Source organism: Bombina bombina, chromosome 4 (genome assembly GCF_027579735.1).
Source record: "Bombina bombina isolate aBomBom1 chromosome 4, aBomBom1.pri, whole genome shotgun sequence".
NCBI classification, from domain to species: Eukaryota; Metazoa; Chordata; class Amphibia; order Anura; family Bombinatoridae; genus Bombina; species Bombina bombina.
This window is the reverse complement of record NC_069502.1, coordinates 998,439,892-998,452,015: the sequence shown is the minus strand read 5'-3', so window position 1 is coordinate 998,452,015 and position 12,124 is coordinate 998,439,892. Positions and strand designations below refer to the sequence as shown.

Genomic DNA, 12,124 nt, shown 5'->3' with positions numbered 1-12,124 from the left:
AATATCTAAGAACAGTATGTATGTATGTATGTATTGGGTACTTGTAAAGCGCGGCTAATCACCCGTAAGGGTCTCAAGGCACTGCCCATTTTATCAACCTCGGAAGGATGAAAGGCTGAGTGGACCTTGCCGGGGATCGAACCTGCAACCCTTGGGTTGCTACAGAGCTCAGCCACAGTGCCTTAGCATGCTGAGCTATCTGTCCGGCTTTAATAAGTACAGTGACCCTCTTACAGATGGAGGCTAAATGTCTTCTAGATGTAGAGAACAAGGGAAAACTTACTTCTCTCTGACAACTGATTTGCTCACATCAGAGGCATATTAAGGACTAACAGGAATTTAGGGACTTACAGTACTTTCTGTATTGTCATCAAAGCCAAATAGAATTAAAACTCACTAAATGGGATGTAAAGAAGGGTGATAATATATCAAAGCCAAAGGAAATAGTTTTAAATCCTATCTACTAGGTTGTACAGACTTATTACCTTTTCACTGGACATTCAAGAGCTTGATTCAGATATTTTAAATGCTGACAATATATGTTTTTAGCATCTTAGGAGCTCAGTATCTACATTGAGCAAAGTAACTTACCATGATTCATACACGTGTAATTGAATGTGGACAAACCAATCCTTTAGAAATTTGGATATTATTAACAGAAATGCTTCTGGGGACATTGCATGCCCACCATACTTAAATTATGTAATAGTAGGTGAAGATTCACCTTCATTAGCAACATTCATATAATGTTCTTACTAAAGGGACACTGTAGGACTAGATTCCCGACTTCAGGGTATTAACTAAAGGAAAAATTGATAATTTAATTTATTTTTTATTTCATACAGCTGATTTTGTTAATTGAGACCATGGGGTAGAGTTACCAATGTCTGTCCAACATGATACACTGTAGCTCATCATGTCTGACAGACATCGCTGAATGCTGACAGCATACGCTGTCGGCATTTATCATTGCACAAGCAGTTCTCCAGAACTGCTTGTGCAATGTCGCCCCCTGCAGATTCGCTAGCAGGGGGTGTCAATTAGCCCAATCCTATTGGATCGGGAGGATTGAAGACTGCAGCCTCAGAGGCAACGGACAAGTTATGGAGCAGCGCTCTTTAGACCGCTGCTTCATAACTGATGTTTTCGGCGAGCCTGCAGGGAAACAAGGGCTATTCGGCCCTTGTTATATCTACCCCCATAACTCATTATTCTAAAGAACATCTAATTAAAATGGGCTGACCATCAGGAAGAACAGACTTACTTACATTTTATAAATATATATCTATATACATACACAATGAACTCCTTATCTTATATATCTATATATATATATATATATATATATATATATATATACAAAATATCAATACACTCCCACTATGGGACTGAATTTTTTTCTGCCCCTTGTTTACATAGTTTCTCACAGTTATTTTACAGAGAATAATGCAGTATAGGGGATGGTTTCAACAGGCAACAACAGCTATCTCAAATACTAATATAAATATAAAGGTGTTTGTTTTAAACAATGTAATACACACCTACAGGTAAATGGATCACTGGGAACATATGGAAGTGGAAAAAAAATACAGTACAATGTTCCTTTAAATAAATTTTATCTATATGAGTTTAAAGAGGTTGCACCCACCTATATATCTACATATATATATATATATATATATATATATACACACACACATCTACACACATACATATATACAGAGGCATTCACAAATACAAAAATATATCCTTATAAGCATACACAGGCAGAAGGCTGCAAAATTTTGATCATGTACCAGATATTTAAAATATAATCTTGCAGCCTTCAGTATTTATCATTTATGAAGTTTATCTTGCGGTGGCTCAGCAACCAAAAGCTACCATCAGGTTTTTAAGCAATCAGGTCAATGGAGCTTGTTCCTTATGCACTGTGCTCTGTTTCGTGAGGTGCACAGCTGGCCAAGCTCCCTCCCGCCACACACGCTTCCTCTATTGAATCAGGGGAACAGTGAAGATCTTACTTTTTTTCCTAAGCAGTGGCATATCAATGAGGCACAGATATGTATTCAAGCTCTGCATGGTTGAGCACACTGTTCAATAGTGCTGGCTCACACAGTATCAGGGTGACTTATCACTTCCCATGAAGGCACTCTTATCACCAGGGCCCAGAGAGGTGGCAGCAAATCGCTGCCTTTTCATTTTCAAGGCAGTTCTGCTGAACATTCAGGCTTCAAAGATTCACACTTCCAAAACTCTATAAGAGTTTGTGAACGCTCAATTTGCCAAAACTGTTTACAGTGTAATTGGGCACCGTACCTGTGTCCATGAGATAGCGAAGGCGCCTCTCCACCAGGGCGGCACGGGAGTCAATTTGATTCTGCTCATTCTCTAGTGCTGCATATTCTCCTACTACATACTGACTGGTGTCTTTGAACCCTTTCTGTTTAAAAAAAGAAAGAACAAACAAGAGGAGAAACACATCACTTGTAAGTTGACTTTTTCTTTCCTACGATTGCTTAGCAAAGCACTTACTTAGACTATCAAAAGCTCTGCAGTACATACAACTATCAAACTTCATAAAACATATGTGGTGATATCCTATAACAAACTGAAGTATCTGATAGCGTTAAGCATCTAGTAAACACTTCCCCACAATCCAAATACACTGGATTTCCTCCCTTGTGCATCTATGATAGCAAAGATCATGTGATCAAGCATGAAATTAAACTCTGAAATATGGGATTATAAATAAAATGTACCTCAATGCTTTAATTTCAAAACTTCAATCACAACAGGATTCTAGTAAATGCTTCTTTTATATCTATATCTAGCAGCATCTCTCTCTCCCTTTATCCCTGGAAGGTAGCACTCGCTTGCCAAGTTATTAATCAAATATAACTACCATCAAAAAAAACCATATAATGAGGTACTCTGCACTCTTGGGACTTTCAAAAATGTATTTTACCAATATGACAATGGTAAAATACATTTTTGAAAGGTCCCAGAAGGCATGGTGGCGTGTGCGTATATAGATAGATAGATAGATAGATAGATAGATAGATAGATAGACATACACAAATAGCTTAGGGTGAGATGATATAAACCAGCAATACATTTTTGGAAACCACCATAAGAGCACAGCTGATGTGTAATGAAATATGTAAAAGAAAGAGGACCATACAAATATGCATTCTGAATCCGTAGAGCATTTTCTTGTTCCTATATTTACAAAGCAAATAGAAAAGCCGACAGTATCTACACCTAAAAAATGTTATGCTGATAAGGAGTCATATTGTAATCACTAAAAAGTGCCCGACTACCTCAGGATGATAGCCATCCTACAGTTTTGGTACTACATGCATATAAAGCATTCTGTAAGAGCACCTGCGGTATGGCACTAAACACTATCACTATGTCCAAAGTGTTCCATGTCCTGTGGACCAACAAGTCTTAATTGTAATCAAAGGGATATTAAAGGGACACTATACCCAAACATTTTCTTTCATGATTAAGGTAGAGAATAAAATTTTAAACAACATTCCAATTTACTTCTATTACCTAATTTGCTTCATTCTTTAGATATACTTTAATGAAGAAATAGCAATGCACACAGTGAACCAATCACAGGAAGCATCTATGTGCAGCTACCAATCAGCAGCTACTAAGCATATCTAGATATGCTTTTTTATCAAAGAATATCAAGAGAATGAAGCAAATTAGATAATAGAAGTAAATTAGAAAGTTGTTTATAATTGTATGCTCTTTCTATATCATGAAAGAAAAAATTTGAGTTTCATGTCCCTTTAAACAGTGTGAGATTGCAATATAAAATGATTAATTTATGTGTAGTTAAAAAAATTGTAATATTGTTTCCTTCTTTATTTTGTCCCCTTTTCCTGTAATTTAAGTCTTAAAATTGTGTTTTTTTAAACTCCACTGAATTTCTATAAAGTAATGGATGCTGCCATGTCTAAACTTAAGTTTTAAGCTTATCTTACTGTCCTGCAGCAAACAATTAGGGACAGATATAAAACAGTCAATAAATTAGACTGTACATACAAGCAAGCATGTGTACATTTATTAAAGGCCACTGAATAAAAGTATATAATTGTAGCAATCATTTACAACAAATGGACTAACATCATGTAAAGTGAAAAAGTATTCTTAGGGCTACATTTATCAAGCCCTTTTCTCCACTATGACTGCAGGTTTGCACAAGCGAAGCTGCAGTCACGATTTATCAAGCAGCGATCATCAGACAGCAGCTTCCCAGCCCTGTACTCCTGCCTGAGTGTGATTGGCTGGGGACAGGGTTGGACGCAAGTGCAAAGGAGCGCTCTTGTGCAATGTTAAATGGGGCAGCAGGTTGCTGCCCAATAGAGGAGAAGCTGGGTGGACAGGGGCACATATATACATCCCTCTCCGCAAGTGATTGATAAATTGAGCCCTTAGTATGAGAAGTATATTGTGAATGTCTCCCCTCGGAATACGGAGAGGCTGTTGTAAAACATAACTTTTATTAAAAAAGAAATAAAAATTAAGGTTTATACACAGTATTGTTTACACAAAGTCTACTTTATTGCCTGGTTTATATATTTTCCTAATTGTTCTCCACAGAAGACAAAAATAAATAGAAAACTATTTCAAGCATGGCAGCCCCCATTACTTTATAGGATATAGAGTACTTTATGGAAACTCAACTGTTACACTCAATATTTAAACAACTAGTCTAATGGTAAAAATACTGCTACATATTATTATAAGGCTAATATGGAATACATCATGTCTAGCATGTATTCACTGTTATTACTGTATTATTCACTGTGTAATATCCCTCCAGTTTGTATGATTTGGCTTTTAACAGAAACGCTAGAGCAGTGCTACCTGTTTCAGGTTGCCTACTTGACTATGGGTACCACTCCATAAATTCTGTATTTAGACAGAAAATCCTGTATCCCTTTCTCATGGGTTGACTGAACCTGCCCGTGGACCACACAAACTACCCCTCTTAGAGCAAGGTCTCAATTTCAAGGGGTAAATTTGGGAAGATATGAAGGTTTTGTGTGTCTGGATCTAGACAAATCTACTGATGGTCCTAGTCCTTAGCAAGAAATTTAACTTAAAGGGACAGTATACTGTAAAATAGTTTTTCCCTTAATGTGTTTACAATTGCTTTTTTTACCAACTGCAGAGTAAAAAATGTATGAAAATTAGCTTTTTAAGGTTTATTTCTGTATATTAAAGCTCTGATTTTGTGTTTTGAAGCCACAGCCTAATAAAATAGGTTGAGCTTGTAGGTATAATCAGATCTCATTACTGTATCACACTGTGTACATATACCTGCTTCTTTATCTTATATCTGTCCTTAAAACAATCACCAATACTTTGAGAGAACAATGGAAAATCAACATTTTATTACCTTATCTCTGCTTTATCACACTGGGAGTGTAATTTCTTCTGCTGGCTGTGTTTACAAAGCTTAGCTATAGCTGGTACGCCGGGCCACAAACTTTCAGAATAGGTGGGGATACCACATGCTAAATTAACAATTTCAAATGCCAATATAAGGGTAAAGGAGCTACTTGTAAACAATTTAATACACTCCAGCAGGTAAAGTGGATCATTGGGAACAAATTAAAGGGGAGAAATTTTTTGAGTAAACTGTCCCTTTAAGAGTACAACACACCTTCCTTTTTAAAAATAAATTGTTGTTACAGCACACGTTGGCATCAGATTTTATACAGACATCATTCATTTTAATATCAGGGGATCTGAAAAGGGTGTCGTAACATTCCTAATACAGTACAACACTGGGATGTTATTTTAAGGGTAATCTGCTCCTGTCCTCAAGGACAACAAACAATCAATAATTTATGTGAGAACAGGTGACTTAATCATATTCATTCACTTTGGTTAACATTATGGTTAAAATGACATATTCTTACGCAGATAGAGGTACTTTTTTCTTTTTGGTAGTTGACTATTATATATAGTTAATCAGGAAATATGAAGTGACCTGCTGTTATATGTTGGGATTATAAACCTACTAAAAGAAATTCTGAAAATATAAGCAGAGGATAACATAATACTTTAGGAGAACATAAGAGAGAATTGGCAGAAGCAATAGACAAGCGTGTGCCTCATAAATCTACCCGATTTAGATATAAAAGAGATTAAATAGTAGTCAAACAATCTATAGTTACATTTTTGAATTTCATGCCTTAAAGTGGGTGAATAGAGGATAAAGGCTACGGTCTCCTAATATAATCTTGTTTATACACACAGCAGGTTAGCACCGGAGTGTTGCAGATTCTGTAGTGTCAGACAACAACAATAAAAGAAGGCAACACAAAACAGCTGTAATAGTTTGGTCACAAATATAAACCTGTGGGTTAGACCGAGATTTAATCTAAAGGGAGGGGAAGCGCTGAGATTAGAAGCAGAAAATGGAAGATAAGAAATGGAGAAGTCAGAAAAAGGCATTTACTGTTTGAAACTAACACATTTTTCTTAATTTCCATTACATGTTGTATACAAAATGTGATTACTAAAAGTGTTCTTTTTTTTCAATGTAGGTAAATATTGTGGTAGCCAGGATTAAAATGTTATAAACACTCTCACCCCATATCCCCAGAGATATAAACAGTAATCAAAGACTGTTTATTTATTTATTTAAGGGCTGCTTATGATAATAATTTAACAATGATAACACTAAAGATCAGAAGTTCAGTGCAATATATACTGAAACTTGCTAGTAGCTCAGTCATCACTTTTATTAGAGAGATATGTGTGTGTCCCTGTATGTATACATGTAAGTGTGTGTGTGTATATATATATACATACACACAAATATATATATATATATATATATATATACACACTGTATATATACATACATATATACACATATAAACAAACATACATACATATACACACAAACACACTTTTTTTCTTTTACAGACGGGAATTTATGTGCCTTACAGTCACAAATTTAACTGAATGAAGTTGAAACCCTCTTGGCATCAGTAAGGTTAAATAAGTTATTTTATGAAAACCTGAGGGAGTTTTCTGAATGAAATTTGAAAACCCCTTGTCAGGACGCTGTCTCAAGCAATCTTTGCCATCAGTGGAGACGTAAAAAGGAGGAAGGTAATTTGTCAAATTATACACAGTGGACGACCACAGTCAAACTCTGGCTATGCTTGCTGAGATATACACACGTTGTAGCTTGTTCTCCTCCTTACGTCCCCACAGCTGTCCATCAAAAGCGGCTTTCTCCCCGCGGTCTATTAAATATTTCCCTCACAAATCAATTTTACACATGATCAGCCCATACTCCTACTGAGCTGAACCTCCCCGCTAATTAAGTGAAGAAATTACCATATATATTATATTAATGCAAACATCATTCAGCTGGTAATTCACGGCTGATCTGGATAATGGAAAGGTTGAACACCCATTAACCCGAGCCAACAAAATGGGTTGGCTGGGAAATTTTAGCAGGTCTCCTGTGACTTGTCCCCTTAACTGCAGCACTGCGGTATCTGCTATTGTAATAATTAAAATCCTTCAGCTAGATCAATACAGGGATCTCTCTATGGGAAGTGCCCTCGATGGAAACTCCTCAAAGACTACTGGGTTCATGCAAAAGGGAGAAATTCATTTTTTTTTTTATCTGACAATTATCACCTTACTGCAGACTAATTCAGCAGTATGCCCCTTTTACAGTGCTTTGAATGCAACTAAGATAAACATCTCTAAAAAATGAAAAAACCCTAACATCTCATTTCTAACAAATAAAAGCACAATTTTCCCATGCAGCCCAGAATTATCAGCAATCATAAAATAGGAAAGAAAGAGAGAAAAGCAAAATACATTTAGCACTTCATCTTCAGAGGATTTCCTCTGGGTCTCGGCTATTATGGCTTCTTCTTCCACTCTTTTGGAATCGTCCTGCATTGATCGTAGTCTCTTCATGTCTATAGAAAAAGAAAGAAATAAAAAACTTAAGAAAAACAGATAAATTGTTTTTCATAAGTGTGCAACAAAGAAGTGTGTAAATCAACATGGCAGCAAAGGGGTTAACATAGTATTTCATTTCACGGTAAAACCTGTATAAAACATATAGAGTGAAATACACATTGCACTATATAATGAATCATATTTGCTAAAACGTAGTAAAACAATTATATATAGCGTGACACACATTTTGTTTGTAAATTTAGTGATACTTAGTGTAATAATGCGTATGCATAGCTTCTAAAAAATAATGTAAAGAATTTTACAGATATTCCGACAATGTCTATTTCAACCTCGTGACAAAAAAGCAATGGAATAATATTATCTGTAATTTTATAAAACTACGTCTCCCTTAAATAGAACTTCAAAATTAAAAGTCCTTCACTTTCAAAGTTGCGTTTGAATAAAGAGCTGAAATCACAATGTAAAGAAGACAAATCAGAAAGTAACTAAGACTTTAATTGGTAACAGGGGGCATTTGTAAATGTACAGTGCTCTAAATATCCTTATCTGAAATTGGCACTAAAGAGATATCCGTAAAAAACATATCAATACAGCAATTACATTTACAAATAATTGTTTTCTTCTATGTTGCATCTAAGTGATGGTATTTTATAATATGTGGTATGTTTTTTAAAATTAATTTTCCTATACTGAGTTATTTATGCTTGTGAGGTGTATCACTGTCCATCAATAGAACAGTAGGGGTTTTGTTGATCAACCAGTTGGTAATCAGTTCCTAGGGTCCAATTGTACACAGACATGCACTCCCTATTAGCTTTACAATAAATAAAACTAAATATCTTTTTAAATGTAAAAAATATTGTTTTGCATGATTAAATAGTGATGGTTTATATGCATGACAGATTTTTTTTTAGATTAATGTTCCATAAAAAAGCGAACTGTGGGAAAATCATATTAGATATATCAAGTTATACATGGGAAAATAGACATTAAAGTAATTTTGTGTTCAGTAAATATTTGTCATTGTGTGTTTTGTGTTTTTGCCTCTCTATGTTAAAAAAGATTAGAAATATCTATTTGCACATGAAAATTAGCTGATTAAGCTGAGAGAAGCCTCTATGAGCATTAAAATAGGTTTGCTTTTTTTTAACTAAATACAATATTTTATTTTTAAATATCCCCTTTTAAATAAAACAAATACAGTACCTTGCCAAAATTATTAGACCCTTTGGTCAAAAATCATAATTTTGATATTAATTTCATATTTATTGTTAAAAGTTACACTTAGGTAAGTGCAGTCACATATCCCCAAACGAAGAGCAGTCAGAAGCCGCAATAGTCTGAGTCATTAAATGTAGAACTACTTGTGATTCAACCTTTGTGGTATATCTAATTAGCTGTGGGTGTGGCCTTTTATATGTAGGGCGCACTAAAAGAAAGATAAAAACTAGAGTCTATGAGCACTAATATAATATAAAAATGGCAAGAGAAAAAGCCAATAAACATAGTATTCCTATTCATTTTCTGGAAGTTTATAATTGCAACTCCTCATCTTTTAAGGTTAAGGTGATAGATTGGATATCTCCTAACATTCACAATAGACTGCTTGCTCTTAGACAACAGGAGACTTACTGGATCGGACTATTGCGGCTTCTGACTGCTCTCCGTTTGGGGATATGTGACTGTGCTTACCTGAGTGTAAGTTTTTATGTATTAATGTTTTAATGCATTGAATTAGCCCAAGTCGTTTTGCGCTTCTCTTACTCTTTTGCTCCAGTGTCTTCAGAATTTTGGTGATTAGTGGAATCGTCACCTAATTAGAACAGCAGCGACTTCCTTTGCTCCCTAAAGCCATTTTTTGGACTCCTGATTATCACAAACGTTCTTCCCTTATGCAATATCATCTCTGCCTGGGATTAGATTATAAATACATTTGGACTATATATATATATATATTTGTGTGTGTATGTATTGTGTTATACACTTGTAATTAACTGCAGGCTTCATTAGTCATAGTGTAGTATATACTTTTTTGGTGTCTGATTATTTATCGTGTTATTTATTAATTCATTATTTTATTTATTTCTTGGAGAAATCCGATAGTGGATTAGCGCTGGTATATTTTGTTTGTGTGTTATTCTTAAAAGTGTTGATTGATTTTTTAGTTTTGTAACCATTTCTTATTCCATGTTATATTGGCAACATCTGCAATACAAGTTTATGTGTAATTTGTTGTAATATTACTAAAATATTTGGTAAATTAACAAATGTATATGTTTTTGCAGACGGTTAAACAAAGTGACTTGTCGTTAAAGTCGGTCAATTTGTGGGCCTGTTGAAGACAAAAAACAAGATTGCTGAAATTTTAGGTGAATTGTGTAGTTCTGTAAAGAATATTAAGAAGATAGTAAACCCAAATATTCTCTTTCATGAGTCAGATAGAGCATGCAATTTTATACCAATTTCTAATTTACTCCTATTATCAATTTTTCTTCATTCTCTTGGTATCTTTATTTGAAAAGCAGAAATGTAAGCTTAGGAGTCAGATCATTTTTGTTTCAGAACCTGAATGCAGCCGCTAATCAGCAAGTGCTACCCCGGGTTCTAAAAGAAAAATGGGCATTCTCCTAAGCTTACATTTCTGCATTTCAAATAAAGATACCAAGATATACAAAAAAGAAAAATTAGTAATCGGAGTAAATTAGAAAGTTGCTTAATGTTGCATACTCTATCTGAATCATGGAAAAAAAAAAAAAATAGGTTTACTATCCCTTTAAGAAAAAAAATGGATTGTGGGGATGGTTTCTGAGCAGGGTGTCTGAGTAACAGGCCCTCTTCAGCTAATTTTCTCTCGGATACCTTGATGTCTTCATCCTATATGTGTTTAGTCAAGACTCAGACAGGCAGTTTCCTATTTTGAGTGCATATATCACAAATTCTTCTTTCAGTTCTTTGTGTAACACGATGATGACCGCAAGTGTCCTTATGTTTAGGGTTCAAATCATCCCCATAATCCATTTTTTTCTTAATATTCTTTACAGAACTACATGATACACCTACAATTTCAGCAATCTTGTACTGCGACATGATTTATTTTGCCTTCAACAGGCTGACAATTTGACCGACAAGTCACTTAGTTTACTCATCTGTAAAAAACATATACATTTGTTAATTTACCAAATATTTTAGTAATATCACATCAAATTATATGTTAATATGTACTTCAGATGTTGCCAAAATATCATGGAATACAAAATGGCTACAAAACTAAATCAATCAACATTAAGAATATGAAATTAAAGGGATAGGAAAGTCAAAATTAAAAGAGCATGATTCAAATATAATAGGGCATGCTATTTTAAGATGCTTTTAAATTCACTTCTATTTTCAAACGTACTTTGTTTTCTTGGTATCCCTTGTTAAAAAAGAATACACACATATCCTACACTAGTAGGAGCTAGCTGCTGATTGGTGCCTGTACACATTTGTCTTTTGTGATTGGCTAATGGAAAGTTGTTTGAAATTGTATGTTCTATCCAAATCATGAAAGAAAAATTTTGGGGTTTCTTGTCCCTTTAATATAAAAATTACGATTTTTGACCAATGGGTTTAATAATTTGGCAAGCTACTGTATATATGGATAGTACCTCTTCAGATTTTAATTTTCAGATTAGACACTCGCAACACATCTAAAATGATAGATTTAGGTGCTTTTTTTTTTTTTTTTTTTTTACATGTCCTGAAAACGTTTACAAGCAGATTAATCAATTATATAGGAATTACCTAAAAATATGCTGTTACAGCAAACATATTAACAGGGCTATCTTAAGGTTTCTTTAATGTAACCATTTTCTAATATTTAAAGGGACAGTCTACATCAGATTTTTTATTGTTTAAAAAGATAGATAATCCCTTTATTACCCATTACCCAGTTTTGCATAACCAACACTGTTATATTAATATACTTTTTACCCCTGTGATTACCTTGTATCTAAGCCTCTGCAGACTGCCCCCTTATTTCCGTGATTTTGACAAACATGCAGTTAAGCCAATCAGTGCAGACTCCTAAATAACTCCATGTGAGTGAGCACAATGCTATATACACGAGACACATGAACTAGTACTATCTAACTGTGAAAAA

General features: G+C 34.5%; 1 protein-coding gene across 5 annotated transcripts in view; it reads right to left on the bottom strand.

The window, feature by feature from the left end:
* Positions 1–12,124, bottom strand: part of EHBP1 (EH domain binding protein 1) — a 1,033,533-nt gene that overhangs the window by 125,425 nt on the left and 895,984 nt on the right. For all 5 annotated transcript variants that reach the window (XM_053712059.1, XM_053712060.1, XM_053712061.1 and 2 more), the window contains 2 exons: positions 7,876–7,979; positions 2,317–2,440 (listed from right to left, as the gene is read on the bottom strand). In XM_053712059.1, coding sequence (XP_053568034.1) covers positions 2,317–2,440; positions 7,876–7,979 — 228 coding nt within the window. The remainder of the gene's footprint in view (positions 1–2,316; positions 2,441–7,875; positions 7,980–12,124) is intronic.